At 40.0% G+C, this 20365-nt stretch overlaps 1 protein-coding gene across 18 annotated transcripts in view; it reads left to right on the top strand.

Annotated features, from left to right (window-relative positions):
• The window catches only part of NR1H4 (nuclear receptor subfamily 1 group H member 4), a 124365-nt gene that overhangs the window by 54651 nt on the left and 49349 nt on the right, over window positions 1-20365 (top strand). For 17 of the 18 annotated variants that reach the window (XR_014845146.1, XR_014845147.1, XR_014845149.1 and 14 more), the window contains one exon: window positions 14332-14472. Coding sequence is in view for 12 of the 18 variants with exons in the window: in XM_021090933.2 (XP_020946592.2) it covers window positions 14332-14472 (141 nt within the window). In the remaining 6 variants the exon portion in view is untranslated. Of the gene's footprint in view, window positions 1-14331; window positions 14582-20365 lie in introns of all 18 variants that reach the window. The other variant, XM_085024465.1, reaches the window with a different exon arrangement.

Here is a 20365-nt window from a genome sequence, read left to right as displayed (position 1 = left end):
ATATAGTGAAGCATTAATGAATATTGAGTGAATGAATGCCTTTGCTTTGCTTCTGAAGGGACCTGTGCTTATCTCTATCCTAGCAATCCCCATACCATTTTAATTGGGTTGTCCTTAACCTACTTTTCCAATAAACTTCTTAAATGATCATGCTTTTTGGCGGGGGGGGGGAATCTTTATTTGTCCAGTGCTTGGCACAGAGTCAGTAAATGTATTTTGATTGAATAAATATGAGAGTGAATGAATTCACTTAGCATTGATATTGGAAATTGACATTGAAATGCCATTTTTAAAGATGAAATGTAATATTTTTAAGAAAGTGCTCACCTTTTTAGACCCAATAAGACAAAAGCCAACATGCATGCTCTTCATCTGGGGAGATCGTATCAGTTATTTAGTCCTAGGTAACAAGCCGCCCCAAAACTTAGTGTCTTAAAAAGATAATGATTTATTATTTCTTATAATTTTCTGTGGGTCAGTTAGGATCTTTGCTGGTTTTTCCTAGGCTTGACCACACAATGGATATCAACTGGAGGGTCAACTAGGTCTCGCTGTCATGACTGGGGCCTTGATGCTGGCTGTTGATTTAGGATAGTTGGAATGGTTGAGTCTCTTTCTTAGAGTATTTCGTTTGTGGCTTCTTCATGACATGGTGGTCTCATTCCAAGAGAGTGAAAACAGAAGTCACAAGGTCTCTTGAGGTTTGCTGTCAGAAGTAAAACACATCTATTGATCAAAGCAAGTAGTCATAACAGCCCATTCAAAGGGTGGGGAAATAGATTTTACTTATTGATGGGAGAAATTGACAAGTCGGCTTTTGGCTCAAGATGGCATTGCTCTCTCTAAAGCAATTTGCTCAAATACTTTGTGGATTTCTTAGGAGTCTTTTGGGGACTCAGCCCCTGCCTGAAAAGTTTTACCCATAATTTTTGGGACAGACCTCTTTCCGCTTTGGACATGTTAAGCTACTACAAAATAATGCTGTGGGATAACGCCCTGACATTCTTAGAAGCCCTTTTACTTAGATGTGAGGGTTTCCTAGGCACCTCCTTACATTTCTTGAGCTCTTCGCAATGGACTTATAGCCATACCCAGGATTTGATATTTACCGTGGGGTCATTTCTTACTTTGAGACTCTTATGGCAGATGGAGAGTCCAAAAATGCAAAACAGTAGTATTTTTCAACCCAGGACATCCTGGACCTTTCATATTTGCCCTGATTTCTGCTCTCAAAATGACCGGCTCATTCCTTAATTCCTCTCTTTCTTCATGTACCTAATCACTAACAGCGAAAAACAGCACCTGACACATCTACCATACTACCTGGAAATTTCCTTAATCTCAAACTGAGCCACAGATTTACCTAGAGGTCAGTCAGAAAGAGGCCCTGCCACTCCTAAAGGCAAACCAAACTAGACAGAAACAGACAAATAAAAATCCACACGTTTGTTGGGAAACTTTGTATCTTCCAAATTACCATGTGTAGGACAGTTTCGCCACTTGTTTTGTGACTGCCCATTACTTTTCCAGCTTCCTATAGTAATTTCCCCACCACTCTTCCGATTTCCACTAACAGTCTCCTTGCTACCCTTCCAGGCTCTGGTCACTTCAATCCCAAAGCCAAAGCCAAAGCCATATGTATATATTTTTTAACAGCATCCCCTTTCTAAGTACCAATTTCTATAAGGATTATTTATTTCTTTGTAACAACTACCCCAAAGCTTAGTGACTTAAAAGAGTGATGATTCATTAATTCTTGTATGTCTATGAGTCAGTGGAGCAGTTCCTCTGCTGGTTTTGCCTGGGCTCATTTGTGTGACTTATTCAGATGGACGGTCAAGTGGAACAGAAGGTCCAAGGTGGTCTTGCGCATGTCTGGAATCTTGGCGTAGTTGTCAGCTTGAATGGTTTTGATAGCTGACGTCTCTCTCCATTAGATTTTGTATCTGGGGCATCTACAAACAGTGTGGCAGTCTCGGGGCAGCATACCAAGATGGGGGAAACAGAAGCTGCAAGGTTTCTTAAGGCCTAGCTCCGAAGGCTCCCAACATCACTTCCACTATTCTGTTGGTCAAGGAAGTCACCAGACAGGTTCAGCTTCAAGATCTGGGGAAACAGTCTTCATCTGTTGATGGGTAGTGGCAAACTCTCATTGCAAAGGGCATGTGGCATGGAATAAGTTGTGGTGTGGAGTTCCTGCTGTGGCATGGTGGGTTAATGATCCGGCTTGTCTCTGTGGAAGTGCTGGTTCAATCCCCTGCTCTGCTCAGTGGATTAAGGATTGCAGTGACCTAGGTCGCACCTCCAGCTTGGATTCAATTCCTGGCCCTAGGAACTTCCATAAGTCATAAGTGTGGCTGAAAAAGAAAAAAAAAAAAAAGAAGTTGTGATGGCCACTTTTGTAAATAACAAATAATTTACGTAAATACTATTCATAACATTTGTAAAGATTCAATGAGTTATTTAAAAAAAAAAAGATGATGGGTCAGTCATGAAGAAAGTATAACTCTCCAACTTGTTGACTATTTTGACTATAGCAATAATGGGGAAAAATATTTCCTGACTATGAAGAGTGAGTGTTAACACCAAAAACTATGCCTAGAAGTTCTAAAGGAAGAGAAATTAACAAAGGGAGATTTGGGAGGATTATTTGAACTATTTCCTGAGGTGGTTGATTCATGTACAAAGTGGTTCCTAAGGGGAGACATGGAGGCTCCTGCTTAAGAGATTTCCAGCTAGAATGGATTCAGTCCACTAATTTGGGCTACACTGGGGAAGCAGCCTTAATTGTCAGGTTTTTTGCGTGACCAAAAAAATAAATCCTTCTTCAGCTTTTCTGTGTGCTGTTCTTCTACATTTCTATTTACTGCTGATCCTATGATCTAAACAAGATTGATTCTAAAAATGGTTATCTAACAAGGTATGTTATTCTTTCATTTGTGTATGTATTTAGTTAGTTGATTTATTCATCCATGGATTCATTCAACCAATAAGTATTAATTGTGAATTTAAAATGTACATGGTAGTGGGACTAGGCACTTGATGTCCAGGGTAAGCTCTTGCAGAGCTAATGGTCCATGGGAGAGACAGACAGCATCATCATCACAAAAACAAAGGGAGAGTTACATCTGTGACAAGCACTCCAAGAAGAGGTGCCCAGTGCTAGGAAAGTCTGCAGGAGAGGCTGAGAAGCAGGCCTGGGACTAGAGTGAGACAAATGAGATGCCAAGTGTGCAAAATGTAAGGAGTTCTTACTCTCAGGTTCATGGCCCTGGGGAACCTCTGCTCCAGGTTCTCCTTTCACATCTAGTTGAAAATAAAGGTCAGCTGCTCTTTGGGCCCCATTTGTAATCTCCAGAGCACAGAAGCTCAAAAAACTGCAGTGATCTGGTTGGCTTAAAATTATTTTTGGTGTATTTTGGGGTCTAAAAGTCTCCATTTAAAGGCAACTTCTAGAGGCTTTCCTATTGTGGCTCAGTGGGTTAATGACCCAGCACTGTCTCTGTGAGGATGCCAGTTTAACCCCCAGCCTCACTCAGCCTTGCTACAAACTCTGGCATAGGTTGGCATCTGCAGCTCTGACTTGACCCCTAGCCCAGGAACTTCCATATGCTGCAGGTGTAGCCATAAATAAAAGAAAAAAAAAAAAGAGGAGACTTTAGAACCACAAAAGAAGTTTGAAAAGACAAAATAATGTAGCAGAAAACCCTATACAGGCTTACTTAATTGTGCCTAAAAATACAGCAAATGTTGAAATGCCTTAGGCAGATGTGACCTTGCAGAACTGTCAGTTTACCCTCACTAGGCACTGGTAAGTGGTTGGTAACAGTCTCAGTAGGAGAGTTGCAGGAGAAAACATAAACTGAGAGTGAGACATGGGCTTACATCCCCACTCTGCTTCTTACTAGAGGTACGACCTTGAAAATGTTGCTTCATCTCTTTGAGCCTCAGTTTTCTCATTTATAAAGTGTGTATATTTATACTTAGTTTATTATAAATTAAATGAGATAACACAGCATGAAAGCTGGCACACAGTCAGCACTCATAAGAAGGTAGATATTATTTTAATCCATCTCCCCCAAGATGTAATGGTTACTATGGTAGCGATAAAGGCCACCTTGTTGTTCCCAGGCACCACCCTCAGAATAATACAGTCACAAGGGCCATCTTGACTTGCCCTGTCCTGCCTGACCTGTCACTACTGTCCACATGTTGTCCTTTAACTCTCTCTGGACTTTGGAAAGGACCTAAATCTCTATCTTAAATCTGTATTTTTTTCCCCTAGAAAGAATCATTTCAGTTTGGAAGACCAAAGCCCTGAGAAGGGAAAACTTTTTTTTTTTTGGTCGAACTCCTTTCTCTTTTCCCTGTGAAACATTCTTCCAGCCTCAGGCTGAATCCAGGTCTTCCCCTGGACGTGAAATGATTATGGCTAGAAAAAGTTCACCTTTTTTTCTTGTCCTTTAAGAATGGATTACATAGATATCAAATAAAATGTATGCCTTGCATCAACCACTGGATTCAGCTGAGAAAAATGTCACCGAGGATGGTGACTCTGGCTGTGATGAGTTCACAGGGAACCAGCACAAGGAACTGGTTTTCATCTTCTGAGAACTGAGATTCTTCTAAACCAAGTCAAAGCTATTTAATTGGAGCAGGGTCTTTCTAAGGTCTCTACTGGCAAGTGGCTTGTGCTCAATCGTAGGAGCTCCATTTGCCATGAACTCCCTGTGACACGCAGTATCTACACAAGTACAAAATGATAGCCAGAAAGCAGGAGTCCAAGCTACCAGTCACTATGTGTCTTATCACATTAAAAACAAACAGAGCTTACCACTTCTGAAATTATTCCTGGCTTGTTAAGTTAAGGCTTACATTACATCATAGTACAAATAAACATGAAGTAAAATAAACATGTTGTCCCTGCTTCCACCAATACCCAAGGCTTTAATTTTGTGTCATCAGCCGGTTTCCTCTCCTTCCTCCTCTATGTATACTGTACTCAAGTCTCTTCCGTTCCATCTCTACAGAAACCACCCTGTTATGCGCAGAATCATCTTCCTCCCTCCCATCTTTCCTCCCTCCCTCCCTCCCTCCCTTCCTTCCTTTCTTTCGTCCTTTTTTCCTGTGGCTGCACCTGCAGCATATGGAAGTTCCCTGGCCAGGGGCTGAATCCAAGCTGCAGCTGCCCCCCCTACACCACAGCCACAGCAACACCAGATCCTTAACCTCCTGAGCGAGGCCAGGGATGGAACCCGCATTCTTGCAGACACTCTGTTGGGCTCTTGACCCGCTGAGCTACAATGGGACCTCCTCATCTTACTTTCTGAATGAAAATTTCCTGAATTTTCCTTCTTCTTTCACTGTTTACCTTCCTCATCCTACCTTCTCATTAGAGTAATCTTGAACATAGATTCATTGTACCACTCAAAATTTCCCGTAATACCTCATTGACTGCAGTTAGAGTCCCCAAACATTATATGGGAAGGAATTACTTCCTCCTCAAAGTCTCAAGAATGTGCATATGTGGGTGTAAGAAAGACAGAATCCCTCTATGAGTTTGTATATCTTTACAGGTCAAGGAAGCTTTTCACATATATAATTTCATTCAATCTTCTTCATTATGAAATATTTCCAACATGCCAGACTTTGAGTAATATCTTCAGCTTCCTTGTATTTATCCTCTAGCTTAATAAAGAGAGCATTGCAGATGCTATGGAAACTCTATTCATTCTAGACACTGTTCTGAATATGGATTCAACGCTTCATGCATGTCTCTGTAGGTTAGACAGGGATCATGAGATTTTCCTATAAAGGCCAGATAGTGAATATTTTAGGCTTTGCAAACCATGGGGACTGTGCCACAACTAAACTCGGCCATTGTTGTGTGAAAACAGCTATAGATGGTCTGTAAACAGAAGGGAAAAAACTTGGCCTGCGGTGGGCTGGATTTGGCCCATGGATCAGTTTGCCGACCCTTGCATCAGGGTATCAGTAGTTCTATGTAGTGTTGTTTTGCATATCTTTAAATGCATATACTTATTATTCTGCCACCTGATTCTTGTTCTCAGTATAATGTTTATCAGTTTATCAATATGAAGATGTATAGTTCTAGCTCATTCATTTTAAGTGCTATATAGCACTTATGAATATGCTTACAGCATTATGCATATACTTTTTCTTTATTGTATCCATTCTCTTGCTGATGGACATTTATGCCATATGCCATTTCTAGTTGTTTTTTTTTATCATTGGGAACAAGGCAGTGAACATTTTTGCTCCTGTCATCCTATATTTATGAGCACTTAGGAAGGGTTACCTTTTTAGTCTTTACAGCTGTCCTATTATTTAGGTTTTTAAATCTTCATGAGGCTCAGGGTGGAGTATAGGGGGCAGGGTGTTAAGTGAAGAGTTGCAGGTCATGCATGACGCTCCAGAAGGTCAGCACTGGTTCTCCATTCTAATCTTTTCATTCCTCATCCCCCTTGTTTCTGCACAACTAGACCACACCTTTTATTTCGGTGTGTGCATAGCACTTCTAACTGGGACAGGGGTACAACAAAACATAAGCTTCAGTCTCTCCCTCCGAGTTTACAGTATAGTGACAAAGACGACAGATGAAGTTAAATCATTAATGACCACATGAGGAGGAGGAAGATAAAGGGCAGGGCATGTGTCTATGGAGAAGTTGGGGCACACGTGGAAAGAAAATCTATAAAATCGAGAGTTATAAGAGCACATCTGAGTAAGTGGAGACACACCTTGCCCCCGAAAGGCAAAACTGAATATCATAAAGATATAAATCTTCCTACCTAAATATATGCTTTTGGTACTGTCCCAAACTCCCAAAGAAATTTTTTTTTAAAAAAAATGTGGTACAAAAGGTGATAATTTATCACAGAGAACAAGAAAGTGAGGATATCTCAGAAAATGTTGAAAATGAATGAATAATTTAGGAAAAGGTGATGTTGGTACAGATATAACTACATGAGGAATGGAAAACTAACTTCAGTCTCAAGTAAAGAAAAATTATAAATTAATGGGAAAGGGAAAAATATTCACCAAGAGATTCTGAGAAAATTCATCCTGTTCCCAAACCTAAAAATAAAAAGCAATAAAAAGTAAGCTTTAAAAAAAATCTAATACATTTAACTACGCACAATGCAAGTCTTTTCAAGTAAAAATAATTAAAAGACAAATGAAAATGTTTATAGTAAAATATACCAAAACTTTGATACATTCACTATTCAAAGAACTCTCTAAGTCAAGAAAAAAAGAACATTACTGGAGTTCCCATTGTGGTTCAGTGGGTTATGAGCTTGACTAGCATCCATGAAGATGTGTGTTCGATCCTTCACTCAGTGGGTTAAGGATCTGGTGTTGCTGCAAGCTGCGACGTAGGTGGCAGATGAGGCTTAGATCCTGCATTGCTGTGGCTGTGGTGTAGGCCAGCAGTTGCAGCTATGATTTGACTCCTAGTGCAAGGACTTCCATATGCCGCAGGTGCAGCCTTAAAAAGCGAAAAAAACAAAAACAAAAACAAAAACAAAGCATTACCATAGAAAAGTGGCAAAGGACATAAACAAACAAACAAACAAAAAAAAAAAAGGAAAGAAACAATAGCATATACATAATAAATATGTAAAAAATTATGTTCAGTTTCACGGGTAATTAAGGAAATTCAATTTAATACAATGAGATAGGATTTGTTATGAGGAAATTAGAAAAGATTGTTGAAAGTGAGATGCCAGTGAAAGTGTGGTGAGACAGGCACTCTTATGCACTGCTGGTGGGAGGGTAAATTGGAACAAAATGATAGAAGGCCACTTGGCATTTTTTAAATGCTTTTCTATTTGTCTAAATTTTTTTGCAATGGCTCTTTTATTTTAATAATACTTTCTTTTTTAAAATAATTAAAACAAACAAACAGACATGGGGTCTGAGCCATGTCTGTGACCTACACCACAGCTCACAGCAATACCCAATCTTTAACCCCTTGAGAGAAGCCAGGGATTGAACCTGCATCCGCATGGATACTAGTTGGGTTTGTAACCCAGTAAATTTTATTGGAGTATGGTTGACCTAGAAAGGTGTATTACTTTCAGGTGTACAACAAAGTAAATCAGTTATACACATGCCTATATCCATTCCTTTTCAGATTCTTTTCCCATATAGGTCACTACATAGTATTGAATAGATTACCCTGTGCTATATAGTAGGTCTTTGTTACCTATCTATTTTATGTATAATAGCGTATACGTATATACAGTGGAATATTAGTCTGCCATAAAAAGAATGAAATGATGCCGTTTGCAGCAACAATGGATGGGCCTGGAAATTATCCTCCTGAGTGAAGTAAGTCAGACAGGAGAAATACTTTCTTTTAAAAAATAAATTTCAACAACTTTTCAGGAAAACAGTGCATGGAGGTAGAGACGTCTGTGGGTAAATTTAGATATTTTTCTTTATCCGCTTTGATTCCAAACTAAATCCTTTGGGTTCATGAATTCACCTGAATAGGAATGATGGCTTTCTGTTAGGTGGGCTTTTATTACTAACTCCAGAAAATTCTTAGGCTCTCTGTCTGCAGTTGTTTAAAGCTCATTATCTGATCAGAACCTTTATCTGTGTTTCTAAGAAGGTGTTCTTCCACTGGCGCGTGCGCTCTGCCAGTCCTGGCTGTGCCTCTTGCCCAGCAAGGGCATCTTCTTCCTGGTCGACACCCTCTTTACTCCAGCCAGATGCTTTCTCCCCTTGTACTCTTGGGCCACCTCTTTGGAGAGAAAGTCTAATAAGCATTTATATAATAGGTAGTAATAAACTCAATCCAGAAAAAAACTTAAAATCTTAAAGTCATTAGAACGTTGTTTGGGGATTTTTTTAGGTTTTTTAGATTTTTTTTTTTTTTGCCATGCCTATGACATGTGGAAAATCCTGGGCCAGAGATCAAACTCCAACCCACACCAAGGCAGCAGACCAAGCTTCTGCAGTGCTAACATCAGATCCTTAACCTACTGCACCACCAGGGAACTCCTAGAAAGTTTTTTTAAAACCAAATTTTTTTGGCATTTTATGCATTTACTTAAAGTGAAATTACATTTTCAGAGAGAGAGGGAGCATATACGCATGCCAAAATTCTGAATCATCTTTTTTTTTTTTAACTGCCACACCTGTGGCATATGGAAGTTCCCAGGCTAGGGGTTGACTCAGAGCTGCAGCTGAGGGCTACACTACAGCTACAGCAACACTGGATCCGAGCTGAATTTGTAACCTAAGCCATAGCTTGTGGCAATGCCGGATCCTTAACCCACTGAGTGAGGCCAGGGATTGAACCCACATCCTCACAGAGACAATGTCAAGTCCTTAACCCATTGATCCTCATGGGAACCCCCTCGGCTAACATTCTGCTGCGAAGCTGAATGAAATGTGAACTCAAGGAAGGACAGGGATGATGAAAAAATTCCAAATTTTAAAGAACACCACCTGTATTTCTTAGGATGAAAGAGGATATTGAGTTGCTGTGGTGTTTAGATTTAATTGACTAGATTTAAGAGTAATGTAACAACATGTAAAAAAAGGTCCATTTTTAATAATATGTCAGAAATTGTAGTTTTTGTACCTATTTTATTTTTTAGTGAAAAACTTTAGATGTCAACCCAAAAACGTGTGGAGGGAGCTTATTTTTTTGTTCAGCTTTATTTAGAGGGTAAACCAGTAGAATTCAAAGGCACTAGAATAGAGAATACCCATTGCTTATCTCAACCTATGAAATGGCTCCTTATATGGAAGGGAGGATTCAAAGGGGAAAAAAGCCTCCAGAGCTGAGATCTTCCTTAGAGCTTCCAGGAAGAAGCAGAGTTATTCTCCTGTTACAGTTCTTCCCCCAGTGAGAGGGAAGAGCATTACAGAAAGAAGTAACCCTGTTTGGGAGTTCCCACTGTGGCTCAGCAGAAACGAATCTGACTAGTATCCATGAGGATGTGGGTTCTGTCCCAGGCCTCACTCAGTGGGTCAGGGATCCAGCATTGCCATGAGCTGTGGTGTAGGTCACAGACATGGTTTGGATCCCACATTGCTGGGGCTGCAGCGTGGGCCACCAGCTGTAGCTTTGATTCTACCCTTTGCCTGGGAACGACCCTTTGCCTGGGAACATCCATATGCCTCAGGTGCAGCCCTAAAAAGCAACAAAAACAAGAAGAACTAACCATGGTGAAAGAAATGACACATGTGGAAACATTTTCCCAGTGCCAGGGACATAGTAGGTGCTCATTAAATCCCAAGGCTAAAGCAGCCAAACCCGGGAAGGAAATGTTAAGAGATAAAGAAGATCCTACTACTATAAGATGGATATAATTGTGTGGCTTTACATCTCCAGGGTACTCATTGCAGTTATTCATTGTTTACCTATGATGTTACTTTGATTTTTTTTAAAATTCTTGTTATTTGTTTAAGGCAGAAATTAAACTGTCTGCAAAGGGCTAGATGATACACTTTAGCTTTGTGGGCCATTTAGTATGTATTGCAACTGTTCCACTCTGCTGTTGTCAGGGAAAAATAGCCCATAAACAAATGGATATGGCTGTGGACCAATAAAACTTTATTCAGGAGCACGTGAATGTGAATTTCATGTCATTTTCACATGTCATGAAATATCTTAATTTTAATTTTCTCCCAACCATTTGAAAATATAAAACCATTCTTAGTTCACAGACTTTGTAGAAAAAGGTGGTGGGCCAGCTTTGACCTGTGGGCAATAGTTTTCCAGACTCCAGTTTGAAGCATGGGGCCCTCTTTGCTCAGATTGGACCTAGTATCAGAAGGATACACAGGAAACTGGCAATTGTAGATGCCAGAGCTTGTTTTTCAGCATACTGTTTGAATTGCTTACCGTGGGCTTGTGTTACCATTTCAAACATTAAAGAGTTTTCTTTTTATTAAACTCCTTCAGGAATCATAAACCCAACACACCTGATATGTGCAAACTTGGTCAGCTGTCTGGATTCTGGAGGGCTGCTGTTAGCTAATCAGGGGCTGTAATGGTGGATTTCCAGCCAAGGGTAATAACCCAAAATGATGCAGAATTAAGAGAACTGGGCTTTCATTTGGGTGAGAAAGTGATGAATTATGTCCCTGTGCCAATAGGAAAATGAAATTCCTTGTCTTGTGCTGTTTCTCCAGGAAGAGCATGCCAAGTGTCAGGGAATTTGGCAGAACTAAGCAGAAAAAACAATTAATACAGATCATTGGTTGAGCCAATATTTCTTGAGGGCCTGTTGTGTGCCAGGCACTTGAATTGAAGGTGCCAAGTTTATTTGAACATATAGAGGAAAATATAAGCATTTAGAATGAAGATGAATGTACCTGGAAAATGTTAGAGAGCTGTGATGCTCTACGGAAGTAGGGGGGAGATTGGTGACCATGATGGAAGGTTAAAAAAGACAAATGTGAGAGGAAACACAGAGCAAAACCTAAAGTCTGAGTTACAGAGCCGAAATCTCCTATTTAAATTTTATTTATCTTATTTTATTTCATCATTTTTAGTTGTGCCACAGCACATGGAAATTCCTGGGCCGAGGACTGAATCCATGCCACCGCAGCAACTTGAGCCACTGCAGTGACACCACCAGATCCTCAACCTACTGTACCACAGTGGAACTCTGAAATCTCTTATTTTTTAAAGACTAGAGTTAATGGGTCTTAAATGACAGAGTATAAGTTTGGATTGAATAATAGGAAAAATTCCTGACTTTGCTCATTTGTGTATTCCTGGAAATTATTATGATGGGAAACTGTTGAATTTCGTTCTCCAAAGATAGAAGTAACTATGTTTAAAACAATAGGAGCCTGAATTTGGGGGAGCTTTCCAACCTACTTATTTTGTAATATGCAGACATATATATACAATTTTTAGACATAAATCATCTGTGTATTAAAATATATACATTGAATATATACATAAGCAATTCATATACACACATTGAAAGTTGAATTTCCCTAGTTCTCAACTAGCTTATGAGAATGAATGAAGTCCCATCCGTAGTGATGACTCAGCTTTTACTGGCTTATTCCTTGGGTCCAGTTCCCTATCAGAGTCCTCCTCCCCCTGGATATTTCAGGAATGCCCTGGGGTCTCTTCATGTTTGCTCATAACCAAGTCTACTCTGGCCACTTCTTCTACTGCTTTTTGTGTCCATGGGGGGGAGTTGTGCCCAACCAGTGGTCTCGGTGTCTCTGTGGGTTATGGAGATCCTGGAGAGGTGCTAGTCTTTCACAGTTGCCCTAGAAAGGCCCTGAATCCTCTTGCAGTCAAAGTCCCACTGTGATACAGGGCGGAGTTGTTTGACGGTGAGGGTGGAGTTGAAATGAACTCTCACCTGCTTGTTGCATTCTGTTGGAAGATCTACCCTACCGTATCTTTCCAGACTCATTTTTATTTAGAGCCCTTTCCCTTCTCACCTCAGTGTGGCAAGAAGGCTTCTTGAATCTAGCACAGGTTGGCCAAACACTGTGTCATCTTGAGAATTACACATTCCTCTAAGGACTGAGGATTTACTTTGAGGGGAAGATCGTGGTTTCTTGTTCCTTCTGACTTTAGGATGGGTTTTCTCCTAATAAAGCCTTTGGTAGGTCCAGGCCATTGGTTCACCAAATGGACCTAGGTATGTCTACTTTCCCACAATATCATCACAGGACAAATGTATCATTTCATGGGAGCTGCCCTCTCTTTCTTGTTTCTTCAATCTCTCTGGTGTCTTCTAGATGCAACCTAGTATTGCCTATCTTTAAAAATTGCCCTCGAAACCACATCTTTCTTCAGCTACTGCCCTGACTTGACTCCTTTTCACACCCAGTCTCTCCATTAGAACATCCTCATCTTTGCCTTCATCAACAGCTTTCATGATAATATGTTATCATCTGTGTATTTGTGTGATCATTTTTAATGTATCTATTCCTCATTAAGCTTGATGACATATACTATGGTTGCTTTTATTTTTTTTGCTTTTACCATCTTATTTCCAAAGACCCAGCATTGAGCTTAGTTCAGAGTAAGTCCTCAATAAATATTAGTTGAAAGCATGAATTGGTGAATGAATGCAGCAAATGTAACCTGAGGGGCTACCTTCCCAGCAGCCAAATGTCTGCTTGAGCTGCCACTTCTGCTTTGAGCTGGAACATTTTGCTGACTGAGGGGGAAAAGAAGTGGAGACATAAATAGTAGGGAAGTTCTAATGAAATAAGTATCTGTCCAACAAAACCCCTGTATTCTCTTTTGGAGTCGCAAATATAAATAGTTATTTGTAAACAAAATGATTTCTTGGTGGAGGTAGGATTAAAGGTTTGAAAATCATCCTCAGAAAATAGCCTTGGAAAAGAGGTTCTGATAGCATCCATTTTCATTATTCAACTATTCTAGTTACTTCCTTAGAGAGGTAGGAGACATATGGGAAGGAAGGAAGAAAAGACCTAGAGATATAGCTAAAAGTGGACACTGTGTCTCTTGGTTCTTGGATGTCTTCTGGACATCTCAGGATGAAACTTCAGATGTTTTGGTGAGACTTACCACTATTTTTCCTTTTACTGTAACTTCTTTTAGCCTAGATAAATATATGACCAAGATAGACCATGAGAGTGAAAATGCAAGCCCCTGAAATTTTCTCTAAAGGACAAAAATGAAGATCCTGGGTGAACACTTTCTGAATTTTTTTTATCTGCTAACGTGACACCCACTCAAGAAAATTCCAGTAGAAAATGGTCTCACTATTCTGTCTTTGCAAAGATCTGTTCAGAATAAAATTTAAGATGATAAAACATCATATTTGAAACATTATATTTGTTTCTTTTTTTCTACATGTAAAAGAAGTAAAGACGTAACCAAAATGTCATCATAACTTGCCCAAATCTTCCAAGTGCTGAAACAAATTGAAACATATGGTATTGGAGTTCTGCTGTGGTACAGTACGTTGAGGATCTGGTGTTGGCACTGCTGTAGCATAGGTTTGATGCTTGGCCTGGGAACGTCCATGTACTGCAGGTGTGGCCAAAGAAAACAAAACCAAAAAAACATGTGGTGTCTTCCTAGATGAATTAGAGATTATCTATTCTGGAAGCATATATCATAGATATTTCTGAGTCCAAATGAGGTGTAGACATCATGGTAAATATTGAGAAAAGGTATGTACAGAAAGACTATGGTAAAATGTCTACAAAGAGAGCCATTTGTGCTTTTAACAATTAGCTCGTGCTCTCCCTCTCGTGTTCTCTCTCTCTCTCTCTCTCTCTCAGCCATCTCCCACCCTCCCCAAACACTCCACGTATTTATTTATCTTTCAGGAGATATTTCTGAAGACTACCCTAACGAAGGTGGTGGTGAGAATTCAAACAGAAAAGTTTGGATGGGATCAAAAATGAATCTCATTGAACACGCCCACTTACCTGCCATGGATGAATTCTCTCTTTCTGACAATTTATTTGGTAAGTTGTCAAGTTCATTTGAATAAAGTAAAAACCAACTGCAATTTGGAAATGCATAAGGAAAAAAGCCTAAATGAGAAGTCCAATAGAGAGTCCAGAAAATTCTTTTGTTCCTTCTCAGTACTCAGTAGATGTTGCTACCATGCAAGGTTAGAGATAGGTCGGACCTTGGATTCATTGAACTCAATAATTTTCTTTTTTATAGATGAGGACTAGAAGACTCAGAGAGCTTTGTGACTTGTCCAAGGCCATGGGGCTAGATAATTAACAGAGCTGGGAGTAGAAATGGATTCCTCTTCTAGGGCTAATTCTAATATTATTATAGTATGTACTAAAGTATGAAATCATGATTCTTATGGTTTAATATTATACCTATTAAAGTCTGGGGTTACTTAGGCTATAGCTCTGCAGTAAGTTTCCTTTCCACCATCCTGCCAGTGCTGGGGGAAATATGGCACAGTGTCAGGATTAGTCATTTGAACTGGATTGAGGACAAATTGTACTAAGTTGTTTTCAGTAGATCTGTAACTAGATGATACCATAAAGTGATCTATTGCTCCACTTTATGCATTTATGAAAAACATCCCATTATAAAGAGTTTGAATTGAGAACATCAGCAAGAAGTCAGCAGGGGCAATGTTTTGGGTGGGGCAAGGCAGTTTTCTGCCACTCTTGAAAGAATTCCCTTCTGCATTTTATCTCTGCTGGGAGACTTGGAAGCTCCCAGTTTTTCACTCTGTACTAATACATGAATTATGAACTGTGACGGAGAATTATAGTGAAAATGCAAACACTTGAAATTCCATAGGATTCAAAATGTTAAGGCACAATCCCCTATTTTTTTTGATTTTGTATGTGTGGTTTTTTTTTTGTGGGGTTTTGTTGTATTTTGTTTTGTTTGATTAGAATATAGTTGATTTACAATGTTATGCCAATTTCTGCTGTATGGCAAAGTGATTCAGTTATGCATATATACACATTCTTTTTTAAAAATTATAGTTGATTTACAGTGTTGTGTCAATTTCTGCTTTACAGCATAGTGACCCAGTCATATATATATATATATATATATATATATATATATATATATATATATATATATTCTTTTTCTCATACCATCTTCCATCCTTTTCTACCCAAAGAGACTGGACATAGTTCCCTGTGCTGTACAGTAGGACCTTATTTTCTATCCATTCTAAATGTCATAGTTTGCAACTATTAATCCCATACTCCCCATCCATCCCACTACCTCTCCCCTCTCCCTTGGCCACCACAAGCCTGTTCTCTATGTTTGTGAGTCTGTTTCTAGGTTCATTTGTGCCATATTTTAGATTCTACCTATAAGTTATATCAGATGTTATTTGTCCTTCTTTTTCTGACTTACTTCACTGAGTATGATAATCTCTAGTTGCATCCATGTTGCTGCAAATGGCATTATTTCATTCTTTTCCATGACTGCGTAGTAGCCCATTATATATATGTACCACATCTTTTTAATGCATTCTTCTGTCAATGAATGAGTGGATTAGGTTGTTTCCATGTCCTGGGTATTGTAAATAGTGCTGCAATGAACATACGGGTGGATGAATCTTTTTGAATTATAGTTTTGTCTGGGGATGCCCTATTTGGTTGAAGAAATCCTTGGGTGATGTTAATCGATAGCTTATACTATTACCCACCAGTCATTAGCATTAGTGTGTAATGGTTTATCAGGCCATTTCTAAGGAGGGGTCATTATTTTATTATCTATTTACATATCTATCTGCTCTCATTCAGTATAAGAGCATCTTATGGTGGTGACCATATTTTATTAATCTTAAGTGTGTACTTGATAAATAAGAATCAAGTAATAAATAATAGGGAAGGAGAAAAGAGATTTAGAGGGAAACAAGATGTTTATTAGTAACTCTTCCAGAGACCAAAGGCAGCAGTAATTATTTGTGAAATGCCGGTTCTCAGACATACTTGCTATACCTTATTCCTTCCATTTGGCTTTTCTTCATCCTGTGGATACTTTCATGTCTGGACACTTGACCATTTGCTTCTGGCCTACCCTTCTGTGGGTCCTTAAAAACATCAACGTATAAATATCTTTATAATTGTTGATCTACCCATCAGAACTCATAGAATGATTAGGACCTTAGGTGCATGTCATAGACTAAGGGAAATTGCACTTAAGATGATTGTTTTTCATGTATACACTCCATTTCCTGCTCTGAAATTTTATGACTGCATGTTAAGATCTCCAAATCTAAACTCTGGTGTCCTCATGATTAAACAAATCCATCCAACTCTACTGTGTATGTCCATCAAGAAGAAACTCTAAGGTTTTTCTTACAAACTATCCCACCATAAGCAAGGCCATTAGGTTGAAAGCTGACCTCAGCGGTAATGAGGTGAAAAAAATATGCGTAAACAGAGAAAAAGTTGTGAAGGAGCTATCAAGTTAGAAACATCTGAAAATGATTGCCAAGGAAATACTCTGATGTGTGCTTTCATTGATTGCTGCTCTTCCCTCATCTCTCCTTTGCTGGACCACATTCTTATCCAGTTTCATAACACTTCATTTAAGCTTTCTGGGAATATATAGCACAAGATGCATGAGCTGCAATGCATAGATGTTATTCTGCTTGGAGCAGTTTCCCCAAATCTTCACCTGGCCCCCTCTCCTGGTAAACTAACCTAAGCTGTATGTGACCACTGGGATTCCTTTTCCTCTTCCCTATTAAGCTCTACAGCCAGATCTAAGCATTCTTCCTTCACATCTCTTTCCCCCAGGGCCTCAGTCTCACTCCACTCAATATAGCTGAGCTAAAGTTCTGCCAAAGGTGAGGACAAAGAACAATTTGACCCCTTTATTGCTCCTGCCCATCTTCCTTTGCATCCTGATGACACTGATGGATTGTGTGGACCTCCCACCCTGAGCTTAGGGTATAGCGCACCAGGGAAAAGACTAGGGATCAGGGATGAGTAACCCATAGTGCCCAACTCACCACTCCCAGATCTTGAGATATGCCAGAGATTTCAAAGTATTAACTTATGGGCTCAGCTAGCTGGAGAGCTGGACTCTTTTCCCATGGCCTCTGTAATCAGAGTTGTCTGTGTAATCAGAAACAATGGTCTGTGTAATCAGAAACAGCCATCATGTTGTTATAACAAGGGCAAGTGAGGTTTATGATATTGCCCATGAATAGCTATTACTTCTTCCACCCAAACGTTGAGCTCTGACCCTATGATGGGTGTTGGAATAAAGCAAGGAATAAAACAGGCAAGGTCCTAATGAAGGGTAGACCCACAAGGAACATGCAAAAGAACAGGTAAATGAAATAATATCAGGTGGTGGTAAGTGGTATGGAAACAACAAAACAGGGAGATGTCATAGCAACTGGAAGAATGAGGCAGCTCCAACTGGTGTGGTTAGAAGAGGCCTCTGGAGAGTTGACAACTGAGCTGAGAAAGAAAGACGCCAAAGAGAACATTCTGGGTAGAGGAAAATAGCAAACCCAAAGGCCCCAAATCTTGAATGACTTGAAAGGGCCTTGTCTTCTCATTTTTGTTTAGGGAAGTCAAAAGAGTCTAGAGAACTGGCTCTGGACCCCATATTTCCATTAACCAGCATTGGTAAAAGGAGATCATTAGGTTGGGAATTCTAGGACACTTAGAGTTAGCATTTGAGTCCACAAATTGCTACAGCTGTTACGTTAGGCAGTGGTGACTTGGACTCAGTGGTAGGTACCTGACACATGACATGACTTTGAGGTGGTCCCAGGTGTGGTCCCCCTTCATGCAGGTTACTCCAAAGGGTGTAATTAAATCTCAAGACATTGGGATTTAATTTAAGACACTGAGAAGGTAACATAAAGATTACTCAGCAAATACTGATGAGCACTCACTAATGGGCACTGGAGACACTAATGAACCTTTGAATGAGGATGTTCACCTTCTCCTAGAGAGGCCTGTGGATCCCTCACTCTCTAAAGGCTTTGCTCAAAGTGAGGGGGAAGCATCTCCACCCATATTCATGGTTACCCTGAAAAGCAGAGCCTGAAGCAAGGATTTGTGTGTAGACAGCTTATGTGAGAGGTGACCCCAGGGAGCAGAGGCAAACCATTGGGGTGATGTGACATAGAAGGGGTGGGAAACCCAGATGAGATGAGTTGTGAAGATCATGGCTGGGAGCCATGGGAACTCGATTCCACCAGGAGTAGCAGAAGGAACTGTCCACTGAGGTGCCAGGCACTGGGGCAGTTAGTAACCAACCTATGGCTCCAGTTGGTTGAGTGTTTCCCTGGGACATTAACCCCCCTGCACTTCTGGGCTGTACTTATTGCAACTCCCAGGGGAATGCAGCCCAGTAGTCTCCCGTGGTACTGGAGAAGCTCTGGGGAGAAAGTAAAAACACGTGCCGCCTGCTTCTGAAATGACAGACGGCCAACATGAAGTGAGTCTTGAGCTCACATGTGACCATCTACTACAGGTATAGCTGGAATAAGAGGTGGGCCCAAGGATGTGCACCCTTCCCAGAGGAGTCTGCCACAGAGTATTAATATGATTCCCCCCCATACCACCCCCATCAAATGGTATATACTCAAAGGAAAGCTAAGATTTGGGGAATGGGGTGGAAATGGTGCATATTTGCTTTCTAGCTGGGTTTTTCTTAGGCTGGGCCTTGTAGAAAAGAAGGAAAGAAGCTTGGACAGAATATAATTGGACAGATGGAGTTGGAATCATCTCCTGAGGTCTTTCAATTTATTCTGCTGCCACACATCCCTAACAAATCTGGATGGGAATCTAGCTCATTCTAACTCAATCCACATACAGGACTCAGGGTGGAAGGACTTGTTGACCTAAGAGAGACAAGTCTCCCTTTCCTTTAGGAGATCCTCAAAGCCAGGAAACTCGGTCGAAGATTAATTTAGTGGGTTAAGAAAGACTTCACCAATGAATGAAGAAGGCAGGGTCTTATGCAATTAGTGCATAATAAAAGGTAATAATGACAAAGTCCACAGCCTTCTGTGGTTTGACATAGTGAACAAGGTAGGAGGTGGCATGTTCATTAAAATCTATACATTCTTTTAGCAAATTGTGGTTTAAGAACTAAAAAAAAAAAATCATAGAATGTTAAAGACTAATAGAAAAGCATTCTAATAATAGCACAGAATAAGCAAGAGAAGGTACAGTTCCCACACTGAATGTTACCAGGACAATGAATGTAGTTCCTTTAGCTTGGTGATAGTGGGGAAAGCTCAACAAATGTGAGTGGAAAGAAGCAATGACATTGAAAGAAATGAAGTCTCAAAGGCAATCAAAACTCTTGGAACTTCAGTTTTTCTCCCCTGTGAAATGGGGACAATGACAACACTGTCTTCATAGCTTGTTGGAGGATTGAATGGCTGGGTGGGCACGTGTTTTGCAAATCTTAAAGCATCATAAAACAGTGTAACTACTTCAGGACTGGACATGTAGTTGTTCTTATTTAAACTGTTGAAATAGCAAATACCACTCCACCTAGTGAATCGAGGAAGCTCCATTGATTTTAACATGGTTGGTTGCAAAGAATGTTCAAGGAGCCAACAAAAACCCACACGCTGGAACTAAAATTCTGGGTGCCCTAAGGAAGAGACATATGTTCCATCTCAGCTTGTCATTATAGCATCGCTAACAACAGCTACGGGATCCACGTTTTTATATTATCTCATTAGGGTCTCTAATGGTCTTTCCAAAGCCAGGTTCTCATTGAGGCCCAGCAGGTGGCAGGAGGCATATCCTAAATAATCCTGTTCACTTACTTAATTTCCTCAAACTATTTCTCATTGCATTATGCTTTTCTCAGCTGTTTATGCTCATTTTTTTCTGGGAGGCTTTATTTTTGTTGGAATCTGGCTCTTGCCTC

Source organism: Sus scrofa, chromosome 5 (genome assembly GCF_054392235.1).
Source record: "Sus scrofa isolate SSC_HxYL_T2T_F1_AM1 chromosome 5, Sscrofa_HxYL_maternal_Yorkshire_Landrace_v2.0, whole genome shotgun sequence".
NCBI classification, from domain to species: domain Eukaryota; kingdom Metazoa; phylum Chordata; class Mammalia; order Artiodactyla; family Suidae; genus Sus; species Sus scrofa.
The sequence above is the reverse complement of the archived record's forward strand: the minus strand, read 5'-3'. Positions and strand labels throughout refer to the sequence as shown.